Source organism: Amaranthus tricolor, chromosome 11 (assembly GCF_026212465.1).
Source record: "Amaranthus tricolor cultivar Red isolate AtriRed21 chromosome 11, ASM2621246v1, whole genome shotgun sequence".
Lineage (NCBI taxonomy): Eukaryota > Viridiplantae > Streptophyta > Magnoliopsida > Caryophyllales > Amaranthaceae > Amaranthus > Amaranthus tricolor.
Genome location: NC_080057.1, coordinates 1,685,068 through 1,704,882, shown reverse-complemented (window position 1 = coordinate 1,704,882; position 19,815 = coordinate 1,685,068). Strand labels below are relative to the sequence as shown.

The window sequence follows — 19,815 nt, the reverse complement described above, 5'->3', positions numbered from 1 at the left end:
GATGCGAAATCATGGAGGTTTTTGAATGCATTTTGAGAATCACAAAATTGGCTATTTACATTTAAAAACTTGCATCCAACACAACAAAATCAATCGTGAAACCGGACTTTACAACTTATGCAAGATAACAGTTACTAAATTTCACTTTAGCCTCAAATTTAAAGATTATAAATATAGAGAAACAAATTCCTACCATCTTCAATGGTTGCATACTTGAAATGTCAAGCATGTTGCATCCAACGGTAACTCAACTTCACATGCAACCAGACAGGGAACGAGCAAGAATGACATTGAGCCACGGTTATAAATTCCCAGAATGGTTGTGATCTGTTTAGTATCTCGGGACTTTCTAATCATTCGTCTACGAAGAGCTTTAAGATTACCAAAATCATGCATAGTACTCGTTGTAATTCAAGCAGGTCCAAAACCGAGGAAGACCAAACTCTCCGTGCTTGGGAGACTTGACATAAGAAAAATGCAGTTCTTTCAAATTTTTGTCCAATTTTTTCTTTATCGAAAGAACCTACAAATTAAATACAGAACTGATCAGTTGTGTTACTTTTTCAAATAAAAATCCTAAGATATTCCAGAGAACACGGACAACAATCAATTATCATTTTTCTGTCACTTTGCAAAATCTAAGAGTTTCAATTGAAAAAACATTTAAAGGAAGACAAGTGCACGATAGTTCCTTTTTCCTTCATTTTCTATTTTCCGAAAAGAAAGGACTAGAAGAAACAAGAAAACTAGTCAGCTAATTACACATGCAGGCCAGCTCTGTAAGTATTACCTGAGACATATTGATTTGTAACATACGGTCAATCGTACACTGGTTGTCAGATCCAACGTCTCCCAATCCTTTGACAAAGCAGGATCGAAAATCCAGAGCACATTGCAAAATTGCCTCGATATTGTTTGCTATAGACCGAGTTTCATCAGAAAGGAAGCATCTGAAAATAAGAAGAAAAATGTACTAAAAAGTCAAAAGAATTGCAAAACAGTGGCAATAAGCTGTCGTACAGCCTAGATTGCAGCAGAACATCAAGAACCTTGAAAACTATTTGCCCATGGAAAATGCAAATAATTATTATTTTTGGTTTGGTTTGATGGAGAACTTTTGGAGAAAATTGACATGTTTGGTGATTGAAAAATGGAAGAAATTTGGTTTCCTTCCGATTTTGGAGGAAAATTTGTGCAAAGGAAAACACTTTTCCACCCTACCTTTCAATTTTTAATACTCTTACCAAACCAAACGGAAAATCGAGAGAACGATATTCTGGAAAAACGTTTTTCCCCAAAAACCAAATACCCCCCATGTAAATAGCAGCGGAAACTTCTATTCCTCAAAAGGAAAAAGGATGGGCTTCTAATCATGAAGTTTAGGCCTGTTCCAACAATTGTTAATTTTTTTTTATAGGTAAGATAAGTGGACCCAAGCTAGACGTCTAGAGCTCAACCCTCAAGATTTCCTTTTCTACTTTTAGCGGATGCAGTACTTTAAAATGGGGGAAAGGGAAACCTCACTCCCAAACACCCGCAGTCAGAAAGATTCAAACCTAGGACCACCTAGGCACCAAGTCCCAAGCTGAGCTTGGCTCTTTAAGTTCTAGCTAGTTGGAATTTTGCCTCTTCAAAAATAAAACAGTGAAAGGAACAATGTCAATTTGTCATGATAAACCAACAAGCAACAACTAAGGACAGAAACTCAACAGTGAAGGTATTTTGGAAAATCCAAGCCACCTAGGAAGTGTAACATGATTCGCCAGATTATTTGTATTTCGAATTTGCAATTCGCTCAAAATGGCCAAAAAATAGCCCATAATCAACCATAATTTGCTTTATTCGATTTGCAATTCGTAAGGAGATTAACGAATCGTGTGACACCACACCTAGAGAATAAGTTTTGTTCGGCATCCTAAGAAAGTATATGTGAACATTATTTCTGAATGGAAGGAGCATGTTTTCTGTCATGAGACAGCGGAGCAAAAAAGAAATAAAATTCTATGGAGATTGACATTTGGAAGTCAATGACTTAAAGTAGAGGGAAACTAATAGTAGCTTCAAGCACCTGTCAAAGATTACTTTTCTAAAAATATTTTATACATACTACTTTTTCTAATCAATTTCGGCAGCAAAACAGGACAAAGGGTAGATTTTAGGAAACACTAATAAAGGTCCAAATCTAAGAGCTCAATTCATCCATTATTGTATCATTGCTTACATCTTGTTCTGCTAAACATTACTTCATCCAAACCAGAAATTGTCTAACTTGACATTCGGTGACATCAAAAACGTTTATTTGACTTCCAGAACTATCGGTCCTCATTTTCCACTTGCTTTCTACAACATCAATTGATTTCAACAAGAGGCTTATACAAGACAATAAGATGGTGTACTCTAGAAAGCATCCTACAGCAAAATGGAATAATGAAAATCCTCAAAAGAATTGAAGGAATATAACTTTAGGTGACGTTATTAGGAGATTTACGATGAAGATGTGAGTCAGTACAGGTATGAATAAAGAACTGGATCACCTTCAAAATGGATATCCAGTTTGGCACTTTAATAAATAAAGTACTATGTCTAAACTACAAGTACAGAATATTTGCTTACCTGTGCAATGAATCTTCCAGGTAAGCCATATGAACTGATTCTAAATCCATCATATCTTTGACCTGCAATACATAATCCAGACATGAGACAGATCACAGACAATCAGAATAACAGAATTTTATGAAGTGAACGGAGAAAGCATACAAAGGAAGCAACATTAAGGAGATGAAAATTGAATGTACAACCAAGAAAACCAGTGTCTAAATCATCAATCATCAATTTTTTTAAAAAAATTGTTATCTTTTGTCCGAACAAGTAAAATCGATTATAACAAAGTACATAGTATTTTAAAATTGCTCATCAAAGCAGGCCGTTGAGCACAGATGACTGGCAGACATTATTCATATAACCTATTGCTTTTTAGATATTCTGCTTCCGTTTGCTTCATTGAAATGGAGAAAAAATGCATACTAGTTCAGTAACTCTGGTTGGTGTTCTTAAATAATACTTTCACTGCGCACAAAACAAAGAAAAGAAGCTTTCCTATACCCTTTTTTATCCACCCCCGGCGCACTCAAAAGGAAAATCCGATGGGGACGTGGAATAGGCAAAGAAAACAAAGGCAAAGTGAAACAAAGAGGTATGGATAATAAAAGTCACAGACAGACAAAAACAAGGTAGACGTGTAGCATTGACTTGAACCTTATGCTTAAGGGAGAAGCAATATCTGCACCAGGATACATCCGATAACTGTGATAACACATATTGCTGCAACGTGGATACAAAATGATTAACCCGGTGCCTGAAACACAAGAGCAAACAGAAGGTCATGATTATGTGAAGTCAGTTCTGAAGATACACTGCATTCATCACCAGATGTTACTTTTGACTATACTGTGAAGAATTATACTCGAGAATTAGGATAAGTTATATTTATTGCAAGCTGAACAAACAATGAATATTGGTCATCAGCATGCCAAAAGATGGAGAATTATACTCAGGAATTAGGATAAGTTACATAACATGGTTCAATAAAGTAACTCTCTTTGTCCATATGGAATAGCACCATTTGACTCAAATATGTGAGCTTTGAGTCAAATGGTGCTATTCCAGAGGGACTGGAGAGTATAAGTAAAAGAAATGTCCGCCCATCTCTCCTTTTATAAGACATGCAAAAAAGAACCTTAAGGTAAAGCTAAACTCAGCATATGTACATCATGGTCACTTGGACAGATAATTAGTGAATTTTCAAAAAAAACAATAATCCAGGGATATACTTAAATACCATAAATCCATAATTGAACACCCCTAATCACAACTCATCGTAAGTAACTCGCATAAGAAATATACAGATCACAGAATCAACAAGCAATAGTGTCTATTTCTTACAAAATAAGTAAGATCTACCAAGTTTTCTAAGGAAGCAGATTACATGAAAAACATCTTAGTACTGCTGCAACAAGCATTTCAGTCACTTCCCAAACATGAGACACCCTAGATTTAACATATTGGCCCAACAGAGATAACCCCTTGTACAAACGTATAAAAAATTTGAAAAAGAGGGAAGCGGACAAAGTGATTGATTTGACACACCCCACATAAAATCAAACTCAGTGATAATTGGCAGTGGGCACTAATTATGCTGATGTATCAAGACTACGTACTCACAACCATATCACACCAACAGAAAGAACCTACATAAGGATACTAAGTCTACTGAATCAGATAACATTTTTCTGAGGAAACGCCTTCAGACCCATTTTTAGGACTATAAAACCACTAATTAATAGTCAGGAAGGCCAACACAAAAAAAGGCTAACATAAGAAGTTCTACACAACATTTAACTAATAAAGATACCTCAATTTTATAATGCAATTAAAATTGGTCCTTGCCAACTGATGTTGTTCACTAGTCTCGCTGATTAGAAGCTTAAAATCCTGCAAAATGAATCAATAAATATAAAGCTATCAAATTAGAGTGCATTTTTCAAGTAATTAGATCATCACATAAAACAAACAAGAAATCTGATAAACCACCAAATATGAAACGTCATTTTTATGCCAATTATCATATCCTAAGACCTAAACATTAAAAATAATGTCAACAACTATATGTCCATAAATAATAAGCATCCTGTAGTCATAAACAAGAAAACCAGATAAATACCCTAAAAGCTCAAAAGTAAGAGCCAACAAGAAATGGAAACATTAGGTCAAATGTCATGATCTGATGCTTCAGAGGGAAACATTTTTAAATTTTAGTGATAATTAGTTTGGAAGGGGGAAGTAGCCAACAGCATGATGATTGGATTTTTGACTTCATGACATCATGGAATCCGTAAACAAAAAAGAAATTCTTTTACAAAAACACGTAGCCTCGTCCACCTTTAAATCACCTTATATCAGAAGGTCAATAAATTTATACCTTCAGGGAACACCACACATCAGCCAAAGACAAAACTGCAAGCTTTAGCTGTATGAGATATGTGAAAATATCAGCATATATTTTCAACGCACTAGGGTTCAACACAATCGTAACCGGCCAATCCACTCTGTAGCCTAGCCCAATAAAATCAAATGAATGCAGTCCTGCAAATATCAGCCACCGATGAGAAATGCAGATTCAATAAAACACTGAGGAAAAGGCACAAGGCCAAAGAATTGACAAATGAAAGAATTACCCAGTGCAGTAGCTGAAAAAGGAGTTTTATTTGGGTTTTTCACATAAACATATAACCGATCCTTATTGCGGTCTCTCTCACATGAGGACCTTTGAATAGATGATTCAAGTAGCCCTTGAATTTCAGGAATCTTTTGATCAACCTCCGTAAAATACAATCTCTGCTTTACATGGAATACATAATTTATTAATATATAAGATGCTGGCACAAAATAAGCAAAGCTTGGAGAGATTTTTTGACTTTAAAAGGAAATAAGAACGCAAGACATACATGATGCCAAAGAGATGTAACAAACAAATCTGCCCAGTCTGCTATTTCCATAAAATGGTATCGTCGCAGAGCATGAAAATGCTCATGCAGATCAAAACCTTCTTGCAGCAACTTGATACTCAATCTGCTAACATAGATATATCTGGCATTGTCAAGGAAAAACCCATCTTGTACGAAGATTTCTATGTTACACTAAAATTGAAATATTTTATTCTTATTTTGTCCTTGTGAACAGTGCGTACAGAAAAAGAAATTCAAATATTTAATTTGATTTAAGAAAAATAAATGAGAATGAGACAATAAGAATCTTTCCGAAACTAAATTATAGGGATACTGGAACATAATCTCCTGAATCAAACATTTGTCAATGATAAAATCAAGCGGCATCTCAAACATAGCCTCCTTGACATGCTCATGTTCCCTATTAATACCATTGTCACCTTTGAGAGAGCCACGGAGCAAGACTTGCCAACTGCTCCCTCCATACACATGATCCGAACAAACATCTTTGTGGTTCTGTAAGTTCAAAGAAGCACCACAATGGTCCAACTGATTCTTATCTGATTGAACATCCTCTAATTTCTGTTTCCTTCCATAGCCATCCATATAGCTAGCAGCTGAAGTTTCAAAATTATTAGTGAGAACATCTTCATGTGCATCTGCAAGCCTTTGGTTAACAGATAACCTTTCATAAATCTTAAAAGGGTCGGCAGTTGACAAAAAGTCAAAGCTAGGGAAATCTTTGCTAATTTTGAAAGAGTGCACTCTAGGTTTGTGTACATCATGAAGGAAACCATTTTTTGTCAACATGGGATTCACACTGAGAATATTGGTCGAGTATTTGGCATTCCACGATTGGATAAGATATGAGCTTGATGCAGGATATTCATGCCTCTGGAAAACATCATGCTTCAATACAGTCTTAGGTGTAGATTTCTCAGTAATACTTGGCATTCCCACATTCTCATCACTGCCACTATTTCCAAAATTAATGTGCTCTCCGTACCCTGTGTCAATGCTTATAGGATTCTCATAAAGAGCTCCTACAGACCATCCCAGAGAGGTCGTTTCACTAGAATACTGAGTATCAGATACCTGAGATCTCAAGAGCTCCACTAGCTCTGTGCATGAAGCATCGTGTTTCCCAATGATAATGTCCCCACAGCAAGGATCCATGACATCATTTTGCACAGCGGATTGTAGCTTAGCTTGAGGAACTTCCGGCGAAGCTTCTCCAGATGAGAGGCTAGAGAAGCACAAAGAAGATAAACAATTAGGTTTGGACCTTGCCGAACAATCATGAAGGTCGAGTGATTCCGCAGCATCATCTTGCTCATCTGAACCATCTCTTGAAGAACATTCAGAAGACTCCAGGGGATCCAGTGCATAAGCAAAATCCTCCTCCATGCTAGAGACCTCTGAATCCCTGCATTGAAAAAGTTATAATATTTGGGGTGATCCAGAGTGGCTATTTGGGGAAAGAATCGACAAAATTAACATCACCCAAATGAAAATGATACGAAAACATAATTTATTAAAAAAAAAACTGTGATTGATTTAACTAACTATACTTTGTCCTTCAAAAAAGATTGAGCATGCCAACATAAGGATTTCCGGCTCAACTATAGAGCAAACTGAGGGCTGTCTACTTTACAGGAATTAGAATTATAGCTTGAAAGGGGGATAGAGAAAAATTTTTCAGTGAAATTCCATGATAATATGAAACACAAGAGCTCTGCACAGATGCCAGAACAACAAAATGCACACATGCAAACTTGTCTGTCTTTGGAAGAGAAATGTAAAGGATAAGTGGTAAGAGCTAAGAGCAGGAGAATACTGGTTCAACTCTCTTTTATCTGCATCTGAAATTAAATCCTGTGTCTCATCAATTGTTGAAAAATTCTGAGTGTCCATGTTTACTCCTGAATAACTGGTAGAAAGTGCAGCAGCATCATACAAAACTACCTGCTAAAAAAATTAATAGAAGCTTAGCAAGAAATAAGAATGAATACACTTTGAGATAAAGTGATAAACTCCTATGCAACAAAAAAAAGGTCTTATGGAAAACACTACCATGAAATATGTGAACCAACAAGTATAATGGCAACTAAGTGGTGCAAAGTATTCAAGCAAATGTCACAGCACATAAGGTGTTGTGACTTGAGAATTCCACTAATTATATCACTTTTAACTTCCCTAGGTGAAAACTCAGTCAAATATGTGATCAAATAGGTAAAATGGAAGTTAAGTGGTGCAAACTATTCAGGAAAATATCACATTATATAAGGTGCTGTAAATTATGAGTTCCCCCAAATAAATCATTTTTTACTTCCCTAAGATAAAAACAGCTTAATCAATTGCAGAATCATTACTGATATTGCATCAACATTTCTCAAAGCCAACTTACACTTTTATGGCATTAATATCACATTTTTATGGCATTCAAGCAAATGTCACAGAACATAAGGTGCTGTGACTTGAGAGTTTTGCTAAATTTATCACTTTTAACTTCTCTAGGTGAAAACAATTTAATCAAATATGAGATCAAATAGGTAAAAGGGCAGTTAAATGGTGCAAACTATCAAGGCAAATATTACATTATATAAGGTGTTATAACTTATGAGTTCCCCCAAATATTCAATTGTAGCTTCCCTAAGATAAAAACAGCTTAATCAATTGCAGAATCATTTCAGATATTGCATCATTTCTCAAAGCCAACTTACACTGTTATGGCATTTTTATCACCCTCCTGGACCACCACACTTTCACTATTTTGCTTTAGCCCATAAAATCTACAAATTGAACATCACAGTAGCAAGACAACTTCCTTTAAGTCAACTAAGCACTTTGCACTCCTCAAAAAAGTAGGCAATCGCCAAAAGAGAAAAATGAAACTGAAAGAAACCAGCTTCGCTAAGCTTCTCACTTCCCATCCAGTAGCTTCACACGACATTAATAGTGGACTCCTATAGCAGCATCAACTCCAAGTTCCAAATTTAAAAACCAAAATCCAACTGTACACCAAACTCTCCTCACACCCATACCAACCAACAACAACAATAGCAACAACAACAATGCCAAAACCATAATCCCATAACATAGCTAATGAGGCAACCACAATGTTGGAAGAGATATATACTATAAGTAGGTAAAGAAATAAAAGCAGAGTTGCACACTTGCACCAATTAGATTCAAAAACCATTGAGAATTCTCATGTAGGAACTAGGAACTCATTAACATAAAGATGCTTGATAAAGAATGCTCCAATAATGTCTAATTGGTACGATATGACTAATTCAACCAGGATGATCAGCATATAGATATAAAAATGGATTACCTGACGAAACTTGATGTCCAAAGTGTCCATGAATTTATCAAGTTTCTCATGCATCTTGCAGTAAAATTTCTGCCTTGAGAGTACTATAGCTTCTATCTCTCCTTTATCAAAACTTAATGAAGAACCAGACAGTGCATTAATGCGGAAGTCACTAGAGCATGGAAGGATATCGTCGAAAGTGTCATCTCCAGCATGAACGTAATTGCACAGGCGAAGCAATTTCATAACCATTTGCAGTTGCTGGCCAGCTCTTAGCAGGGGAACTAAGACATTTCTTAGAAAACAAGGGATAGCAACTCCGTCTTGTTCCTGGAAGTAACATTAAAAGTGCATCAATTGCATAGGCCAAACCAGAGTTCCAAGTATAGATATAACTATATAACATGATTTCAGAGATCATTACCCTCACAGATGCCAGTGGGAAGTCAATGGGGATGCCAGCTTTACCCAGTGAGTATGGAGGAGGATCTACTGAACATTCTACTACAAATTCCCCATATGGGTCGCTAATCTTGGCTTCATATATCCATGATCTAACAAAGCTACAGTATGGCTCAAGTGACCGCAGAAAAAGGAACTTGAGCAGATTGCAGTGAGCCGGATCAACTACCTGTGGATTTTATTCAATGATTACCAGGATCATAGATGTAGTAAAAAAGAAATCCAAGAGGAAAGAACAAGCATGAGAAGCAAAGCTAGGATGTGGAAGTTTTGTTTTAGTTTTTTAATGATGTTAGTGCGAAGAAATGTGAAATCTCATTCATTGTAGATTAATTTTTCCCAAAAATGTTTAACACTCAACATAATATTACTAGAAACAAAATATGTCACTTACCCGGAGTTCAGCGCAAGGTAAACATGTAAAAGACAAAAGAAAGATTAAGGTTGTAACTCCCCCATAATTCAGTCTATTTTGACCCTTTAAAAGGGAAAACATGAGCTACATCCTAATCATGAGAGTGTCAATGCCACATCTTCAACTTAGAAAATAATTGTAAGGCTAAATAAACTTTAAAAACAAACCAGATTAAACAAGTCTATGAAGCAAGACCAGACAACATAACCGCATAAAAATATCAATAGTTGAGAATTTGTTGATGCTATACATACTAACAGGATACAGCACAACTATTTCTATTGAATCATTAATAAACATTATTCAACAAAAGACTAACAGCAATTGGAAGCTGCTAGAATTGTGCAGTAGAAATAAATTATTGCAATTATAGGACAAGATTAAAAGGTAAATTCCAAGACAGAAATGGCAGAATGGAGGCCAGCGTAAGCATAGAATACATCAGAATATTATAGCATTACTGACTTTTAAAAAGGATTATAAAAGTACCCATGGAGATTATAAGTGACAGGAAACTGCTAAAAAATATAAGTGATGACATAATAAAGAAACAAGGCAATTTGAAAGGTCTTCCTGATCAACTCGGTCAAAAACTAAACTTTATTAACAAGTTGTTTGGATAGGTGGAGCGGAATAGGGGAAAACAAGAGAAGAGATCAAGGGAAAGGAAGGGTGTAATTTCCCTCAAATAGATAGCAAATGACAGAGAAGGAAATGGAGGGAAGAAAAATGGAGGGATATTATATCTTCCATTGTTTAATAAATTAGAAAGGAAAGTGAGAACATCCTCCCCCTTGCTAACTTGCATCATATGCTATGTTCTCTATTTCCTTTCTTCTCACTCACTCTCTCCTCTCTTTATACTAATTGGTTTTCCTTCTTGTCACTCTGATCTCACCCTCTATAAATGAAGTTTCTAAAAGTAATTTCTTGATAAGAGAAATATGGTTTATTCATTAATTTTGAAACTTCTAACCATTGTTGCTTATTTCTCACTTTCCTCGTTTTCTTTCTCCTCTCCCTCTCACTCCCTTTCTCTACGCTCATATTCCCAATTTTCCGGATATGGGAATAATTTCTTTCCTCCCCTTGCCTTTGATCGTCTTCTTTCCCCTCCCTTTCTTCCCTCATCTCTCCTCTTCTTTCCCCTCCATACCTTTCTCAAGTGCAATCTAGATAAACTCTAGCTCAATACGGATCGAGCATTGCCCAACTCTTTAACTAATAGGGTTGTGCTAGCCGCGTGGGTTAAAATCCCCAACAATACTAACATGAGGAAGTAGAATATCATTAATGGCGACAATCCAGCTAACTCAAAAAGATGGGGTCTGGAAGGTCCACTTGTATGTAGCATTACCCATGAGTTGTTCAAAATTATTAGCAAGTTTGTTTTTTAAAAATTTTAAAAAGTTAGGCTTTACTTTTGAGATGAAGTAGCAAAATATAATTATAAATGAACCAAAACTTAAAAGATCCCCAAATTATTAAAACCTATAAAGCACTAAAGCTTTAAACCAAGCTGCCATTAGCTTGATCCACAATTCGCTGATAAAATTTGGAACGCTTGTTACACACAAGCAATTCAACCTAATATGAACGATCAAATCACAAGTAACAAGAAGCCAAACTTCGACAAGAGCTGAAGAACTCAAGTTAAGCTCAATGATGATTCATTTGTGGGCAGCATTCATGTTCAGTAAAGGGCAAAAGAAAAGGAGCAATTTGTCATTATATAGAAGTTCAAACATCAAAATCAAAACCTCAAAGGGAAAACATTCAGTTAATATTGTTTAAAAGAAGCTTCATTTACCACAAAACCATCAGAATGCAATACCAAAGCCTTAATCCAGGAGCAACCATCAGAATGTAGTATAACGAGAAAGTGCCAAACAAAACTTAAGTGATTAAAACAGCTTTTCAATTCTAGTATTTGTGGAAAAGATTACCAGGAAACTGAAGGAAGTGTAATTCAGACTCACAAATAATATAAAATCATTTTATATGGATAAGGGCTCATTGGCTTACTGTTGTGGTTGCATTGTTACTCCGACTCTTCACTTACTCTACGTGTCGTGTGGCCAACACTCCAACAAACACTCGAGTTAGACATATGAATATAGACCAAAAGATGTTTTTGGCTATGTTGTTGCATATCTGCTATTCCTACGCCCAACCCATTAAGGACTCTGTATCAACCTAGGGTGTGGAGCTCTGCCAAAAGTTACATACAAAAGTTATAAATATAAGAAATATAAACGGTGAATTTATGCATCTACTCCTTTCCAGATGTTACAAAACAGTGTTAATCAGCTAATGGCCCCAAATCTTCAAAGAGGTTTTGGTCTTGACAAATCACAGTATAGAAAATCTCATTATTTTATGGCTAGAGAGTTTGGAGCTGAAGGGTGTAAACAAGTAAAAATTGACATGACAGATGGAAAGAAGAACTATTTCAATTCTTGGAGTGGAGTAGAAACCATAATTTCCTCTCTTATATTGCAGCATGCCATGCTACCTTGCATTTTCGATCCACGTAAGCACTAAGTTGTCCTATTACATGCAGAAAATCATAAACCATTAAGCATAGGAATTCAAGACTTACCTGCAATTGCGAGTACAGATATGTGAGCAAATTCCCTCCCCTAGGAAAATCGTGGAATTTTACAGTTGCTTGGGCAATCACATCCTCAAAGGAAGTTACTGCGAAGAAACGAGCTATATCATTTATATGGCAAAGATGCCCAAGCACCTCAATTTGAGTTCTCAATTCTTTCGTGTGCAGATAAGTCTCCAATAGGGTCACTTCAGAATGTGCGATGCTTGTGAGGCTACCTCGTTGCAAAGCCTCGGATGCCAATGTGATATCCTTTGATGAACGCCTCAAATTGACTGATGCATTTATAGTATCCAATGCACATATATATCCCTCCAGCACTGTTCGAACTGCAACTGCAAAAGCTTGATTAATGAGGCTATGTGAAGGACACCCCGAAAAATTACTTTCACGCATATTTTCCCCAGATAATCCAACTTTTACTTGCCCGTCCTCCATCAAAGCAAAACTCGAATTGGTATAATAGTCCACAAATGTTTGCAAAAGAATGACAAGAGAACCACAAAATCCAATAGATTTTAACATCTTTCCCAAGGCACTAGTGCTTAAAGATCTATTCCAAAGAGTGGGAATTCGATGCCCAGACCTATCAGCTGGATCTGCACATAGTAATGCTGAGAGCTCCTCAATACTAATGACTGTTGATTGCACACCTTGCAATGCATTCATCACCATCCGCACCAAGCTTGCCTCCTGAAAAACATAACTTCAAACTTAAGACACGGCATCCAATACAAACACCAAAACTCTCTACTTCATATAAAGTGATGTTATCTTTATAGGGAGTTTATGTTTCCAAAAAACATATACAGCACTACCCAAATTGACAGGTAGATTCAAATTAATTCCATAAATTTTGTTACTCAATTCCCCTTATATTTGTTGCTCATGGGCACCTAACAACTCAGAATATTTTCATCACAAAATTTTTTCAAAATTGTTCTCATAATGAATTCCAACTATATTTTGCGCACTTGCATTTTATCCTTCAAACTGGTTCCACATAAATGCGGTCAATTATCTTATATGTTAGTTGAAAATTTGGTGTTAACAGAAATGGGTATGCAATTTGATAACCAGACATCTAAATATAAAATCTCTAACAGCTTTAGCAATTTCATTCTTGTGTGTGATCAATTTGCGAATAAAAATCTATCACTAAACTAGATATATAAAACATATGTTCGTAATGAGGTTACCCCTCTTACGTAATATAGAGAAAACACTGAAGTTGTTAGATGTTTGGCTGTAATTTACTGCTCACATGTCTATTTATCAAATAATCAATAAACCAAACAATCAATACCACTGAATACAAATAAAGTAATCAACGAAATTACATACAAAAATTATCAAACTAAAACGAAATAAAAAAAAAGAAATAAATTATCAAACTAAAATAAGGCAATAGCCAATGAAATTACATACGAAATTACAAATCAATACCAACGATTGAAGTGACTGATTTAGGAATTCAGGAGTGAGGAATTGAAGAGAAAAAAATAAAAGTGTATCTATTTAAACTGAAAAAAAATACTTACCGTTACCAATGCCGCCATTGATGAGGCCAATCGAAGAAGATGAAAGGTTGATTCTTGTAGCTCTTGATATTCCACTTCAAAGTTCATTCGTGTTGTCCATGGATTGAATTCTTCAAGGTAGAAGAGCAGGCCTTAATGTCTTAATTTCCCAAGAAAAGGAGAATTAAGGGGAAAAAGGAGTAGAGGAGTTATTACTTATTAGTTACTACCTCCTATTCAGCTGAATTGTCCCTTTTTTTTTACACTATTCACTTATCACTCTTAATTTGTATTTTACTCTTAATCTATAAGTTAAAACATAGTCATATGGGATCTTGTTTGATTCGTCTCAATACAAGGATTATTAATATCAACTTTTTATAATTTTTAATTAAGCATAATTTGAGATATTAAGAGTTAAAATGTTGCCTCGGCAAGTGTGAAAAGTCAAATGGGACAGTTCAGCTGAATAGGAGGGAGTATTACATATCGGTACTATTCATCTGTTTTAATTTTGTTTTCCTCTAATTTTTGGGAAAATTTAAAAATAATAAGACAAAAAATTAAAAAAAAAGGAATAAAATAGTATAACTTTAATCTAATTTTCAAAACTAAGCGTGAAAATCTCAAATCTATGGTTTGGGTCTATTCGCAGTTACTAACTGCGAACAGGTCAAAATAAGTCAAACAGTTGTTTGCAATTACTAACCCTAAACCCTAAAAATTTTAAAGAACCGAGGCGCAAAAACTGAAAATTTGAAAATAATAAGAAAAAATATCAAAAAAATGAGCTAATTAGTACAACTTTCAACTTTATTCCAAAAGTAAGCGTGAAAATCCCAAAGTAATTGTGAACACGTCAAAAAAAACACAATAGTTGTTCGCAGTTACTAACTGCGAACAGCTGTTTGATTTTGTTTGACTTGTTCGCAGTTACTAACTGCAAACAGCTATATTACATAATTTTTTTTTCCTAATTTGAGTTGTTATTTGTTGTATTTGCATTAGAGACATTAGAATAAGTAATTACAAGTCAATGTATGTTTCAGGCGAGATGATTCATCGCCAAAACTCCGAACATTCGTAATATACAACTAAATATATACAAATATTTGAAATATATAACTAAATAAACAATATATATAGTCGATCCAAATACACAAAAGCAAAACGCTAATGCTCATGACCCTCATCTACCCTATCCAACTGAGTTGGTCTCCTACGCCTCCTACGGTAGTAAGAGGCGTTCGAGTGTCATTCTAGCAGTGGAGGGGATTGGTACTTTGATGGCTGCGATGGCCCAGCCTGCGAGGTCCCCGCAACATCAACGGGGTATAAAAGGTCCATCTCCTCCAAATGATAGTCATAATCAGGAGATGAGACGTGCGTATGGGTGGTAGCCGGTGAGGACTCTGTAGCGACTTTCGGTATGAAGTGCTGCAACTGCGTGCCGACGAGAATGTCTTGCGCAATCTCCCTTACCGGCTCCTCGTGGCTATACCGAATCACTGCTGTCGCACCTTGTGCCTGCAATTAATATTTAGTTAATGTAATATTATATTATGTATACTTAATCATTTAAATGCAATTGAACAAGTGTTGTCAAAGGTAAGAAACGTACACCCTTCATCACATAGTTGAAAACTTCAGCTAAGTTCGTGTTAGTAACCATACCTATGACCTCCATCATGACACAACGACCACTTAGACATATCACCCACGTCATCAATCCAGAAAATTGCCTCTCGTTTTGCAGTCGCAATTGCCTTTAAGCCATTCATTACCTTAACTTGTTGTCTTTGCTTAGCAGTTCTACCAAACAACTTCTTCAGCTGAACATTACCCATAGCACGATTAAAGTTGCTAAACAAATGACGTAAGCAAAACCTATGATAGGCATTAGGTGGTTGCCACTCCAGCTTTTCCATGGTTGATAAAATACCCGCGTGTCTATTAGAAATAACACATAAACCCATCCTCTATATGACATGCTTACGAATACAAACCATGAACCAAGACCATGCACCTATGTAACATTTGGGAAATTAATATTTTAAGACGAGTAAGTTTAAGAGAATTATCAGTGCGAGAATGATCTTAAATACACATGACATAAAATATTTTCAATTTAATTTCTCTTCTTTTCCTTTTCTTTTAAAAAAATAAATAAATAATAAAATAATATATACATATATATATATATATATATATATATATATATATATATATATATATATATATATATATATATATATATATATATATATATATATATATATAAATACCCAAACCCCTTTCTCCTTCTCTCACGTCGACAACCTAGACAAAAACAGCAAGAGCACCTTCCCTTCATGACATTCCTCTTTGAACCTTCAAACCCATATTTCTCTAAATTTCTTTGAAGAAAACGTCAATGGCTGCGAAGGCATGACCCGTTCTTCTTCCCTCTGATCTTCGAAGGACCTGCGTGCGAAATCAGTCAGTCCTTCTTCTTCCCTTCGTGATTTTCACGGTAGATTATCTATACTTCAACATTCTTGATTGTTTTGTGTAAATTATGGCTAATTGATCTTTCTTCCCCATTTTCCTCTGTATTCGAACCACAATGAGTGTAGAATCATCTGAAAATTTTCCCCTCCTTGACCTTGAATTCTGCCGATTTGGGGAAGGAATCAGTGAGTTTTGGTCCTGTTGATTAAAAATCAAATCCAAGCCAAAAATAAAGCTTTGAACCTGAATTTTTCCGTTTCTTGCTGCTGCAAACAGAAGGTAGTCCTTCTTGATTTCTTTCCTTGTTTTTCCTTAATAATCATGCTCTTATTCATATACTTTCCCTTGTATAATCTTTCATTTATGTATTAAATCCTAAATGTTGTTGAATCTTGGAATGTGTATGAGTTAGTAGATGAGTCATTGAATTGGAAACTCATGGAAAATGTGTTATTAGTGAGTTATGTGATGATTAATATGTGATTATAAGAGATTGTGATTGAGGAATTTTGGGGAAGAATTCAAAAATCAAATGTAATTTGGGTTTTGTGATGTATAGATGGTAGATTGTGGAATATTGAAACAATTTGTTGGAATTATTAATTAGTACGTAATTTACAAAGACTAGAATATCGATAGAATGTTAGATGTAGAAAGATTAGGAGATTCTTGTGAAATTACTAATGGTGGATAAATCTTGTTGTTGTTATTAATCGAATAGTTGGGTAAACGTAAGTGTTGGACATAACCCTTGATTATATATGATTGGTTGTTCTTGAGAGTATCTAGGGTTCGTGTGGAAATTATTAGTTGAATGGATAAACTAGCTGAATCTTTCTTTTGGATAGTTTGTTAATCTCGTTTAGTTTCTTGGTTTTGAGTCTAGATGAACATAGAAGTATTTGAATTGGAAATGCAAAGGGGATTGTGGAGACGTACGATCTTTACAAGAATATAAGCTAGTTTTAAATAAGGTTATATATTTTCTTATGATTTTGGGGGTTAGAGTTATAACTTGCGCAATCTTTGAAACTAGAAATATAACTTGTTGTGATGCTATATTTGTTATGCTTCAAGAGGCAACATTATCGAGGAGCCCTTCTAGTAATCGCGGAGTACCAGACTTAGCTTCTTGAAGCATTCTTTTTGGTGAGTAGTAGCAATCCCTTAAAGGGTCTGGCCAGACTACATTCTTGAAAATAAACTTTTTACTAAAGCTCTTTTGAATTGGAAATTGTTGAGACAAATGTTGTTGTGAATGCTTATGCTGATATTGTGATATGTCAATGGATCGGGCTTGCGAGCTGGTCATTGACGGAGTTGAGGAACATTGTTCCCTACTCCTTGTTTTTGAAGCGAATTGTCATTCAGATATTGACTAGCTTCACTCGAGAGTGACATAGCCTTAGAGCTATGGATGTTCCTCTCAACTAGACTCCTTGTGCGCACATAGATCTAGGAAACTGATGTTGCTTTTAAACCTATGATTTGAATTACTGTGTTTTGTTGTTTTGGATTGTTGCTTCTCATTCAGTTTAATCTGACCTTCTGTTGTTTCCAACTTTTAGCTTGTCTACAGATCGAGACCAGTCGGGAATAATGGATTAGCAGAGGTGAATAGAGATTCCAAGGATGTATATTGAGCTGAGCACTTAGGAATTTATAGTTTTGTAATAGGATTTTGGATAAATGTAAATTTGATTTGGCTGTGTTGGTTATATTGGACTTGTAGAGAATTGTATGATTAACCTTTTGCTTTAGTTAGATGATTGTTTTGGGCTTTAGCTGTGTTAGTTACGTTAAAGAGCTGGGGTGATTCCATTACTCAAGTTTGGAAGTGTGATTTCAGTTTCTTGGAAAATGAACCCCGTGATGACCCTGTTTACTCAGTCAACAGTAAATAGGGTTGTTATAGTTGGTATCAGAGTTGGAACGTGAATTGAGGACCTTTGGATGGGTAATAAAGTAGGATCAATGTGAGGAGGAGAAAAGACATTAGGTGTGAGATCAGAGATTTGGGTAGAAGTTAGTTGATGGGGAAACGCGAAGCGGACGTTTTATTCAAGTATCGTTTTATGGTGTTTCATACGCTCATGTTTGTATGTATCTTCATAAGTTATGTATTGCTGTTAAAACATAAGATCATTATTTGTTTGTGCACATGCAGAAATGGATGAGTATCCTATGCCACGACCCGAGAGTCATGGGGATAGAGTAGAATCTGAGAACTCCCATGACTCTGAGCGTACGGTCACGTCACGTTAGGCATCTCATGTGCGATCTGAACCTACCGAGATCTCTACACCTGTCGTTCCGGCTGCTATCATAGTCGAACAGTTTGAGACTATGCTAAAGATGTTCTACACGCAGCAGCAACAAAACCTGCTTCTGCAACAGCAAGTGCTTCAGACTCTTAACGACTCTTCAGAGGGTATTCACAGGTTGGCCCCTAGGAAGTATGACGGTAAGGGTCCTCCTACTAGGCTAGACGATTGGATTCGAGAGATGGAGAAGATATTTGCGATACTGAAGACTCCCGAGGATATGAGGGTAGATCTAGCGGTACATTACCTGACCAGTGACGCCGATACTTGGTGGGTCACCCATAGAGATGCTCTTTTACCAATTTCTTCCGTCATTACATCGGAGCATCCTTCTACCATACCTCCTCTTCCTTGGAGCTTGTTTGTGTCAGCACTCCGTGAAGAGTTTTTCCCTCTACATCTTCAACGGAAGATGTTCGATGAGTATTCTCGGCTTACGCAGGGAACCCAGACCGTTCACCAGTACTACGTTCGATTTATGGAATTAGCTAAGTATGTGGACGACATGAAGATTGGGGAGAGATTTAGGGCTCAGAGGTTCTTATAAGGATTGAGTCTGGATATCCGGGAACGTATGAGGAACTTGGGGCACGAACATGTTAGAGATGTGTACCATGATGCATGTGAAGTTGAACGCCTATGGGATGAGCGGAAGGCCACTCAAGGGCTGAAGCGACGTAGGGAGGACACCCACGAGATATCACAGAGTGTTGGGGGTCGAAGATATTCAGCACCTACTCAGTCACACCGGGAGCACCGATCTAGTTTTGGTAAATCGACATCGAGTACACCCCAGGGTAGCAGAGTCATAGAATGTTACCATTGTGGGAAGAAAGGGCACAAGAGGGCTGACCGCTTTAAATTTTTACGAGAGCAAGGATTGATGAGGACTTCTTAGGGTTCAACGCACCGACCGGTAGTCATGCTAGTGTGGCTCGGGATAGACGGCAAGGTCGACCACAAACATCTCTTGGCACGGTTCGCAGAGTCAGGGGTCCGCTATGGGAGGCTCTTCCAGATCATCTATTGATGCACCAGTCAGTGGCACCAAGGTTACAGGGAAGCTTATGGCTCTCAAGAGAGATGAAGCCGAGGTTACACCACGAGTTATGACGGGTACGTTCTTGGTCAACAACAAACCGGCATATGTTTTATTTGATTCTAGAGCAT

At 36.3% G+C, this 19,815-nt stretch overlaps 1 protein-coding gene across 2 annotated transcripts; it reads right to left on the bottom strand.

Annotated features, from left to right (window-relative positions):
- Positions 1-36: 36 nt before the first annotated feature.
- On the bottom strand, positions 37-14,020 carry LOC130827727 (uncharacterized). Of its 2 annotated transcripts, none has more exons than XM_057693565.1 (14): positions 13,853-14,020; positions 12,300-13,004; positions 9,245-9,451; positions 8,842-9,150; positions 7,342-7,469; positions 5,839-6,930; positions 5,505-5,646; positions 5,235-5,394; positions 4,979-5,142; positions 4,412-4,491; positions 3,256-3,355; positions 2,614-2,675; positions 791-950; positions 37-523 (listed from the first exon to the last, which is right to left on the bottom strand). In XM_057693565.1, the coding sequence occupies exons 1-14, from the start codon at positions 13,937-13,939 to the stop codon at positions 389-391; spliced, it is 3,531 nt and encodes a 1,176-aa protein (XP_057549548.1). In that variant the 5' UTR covers positions 13,940-14,020; the 3' UTR covers positions 37-388. The 2 variants fall into 2 exon arrangements, with proteins under 2 accessions (XP_057549548.1, XP_057549547.1); XM_057693564.1 differs by having other exon boundaries at positions 7,342-7,472; positions 13,853-14,004.
- Between the last annotated feature and the right edge of the window lie 5,795 nt (positions 14,021-19,815).

What these genes read in the sequence shown, in the direction of transcription:
- LOC130827727 (XM_057693564.1), bottom strand. Translation starts at nt 13,939, where the DNA reads ATGAACTTTGAAGTGGAATATCAAGAGCTACAAGAATCAACCTTTCAT. An exon ending in GATAAAAGAGAGTTGAACCA is followed by an intron (nt 6,931 to 7,341) that starts GTATTCTCCTGC and finishes TTTTCAATGCAG; the next exon opens with GGATTCAGAGGTCTCTAGCA. An exon ending in ATTCAGGAGATTATGTTCCA is followed by an intron (nt 5,647 to 5,838) that starts GTATCCCTATAA and finishes TGACAATGCCAG; the next exon opens with ATATATCTATGTTAGCAGAT.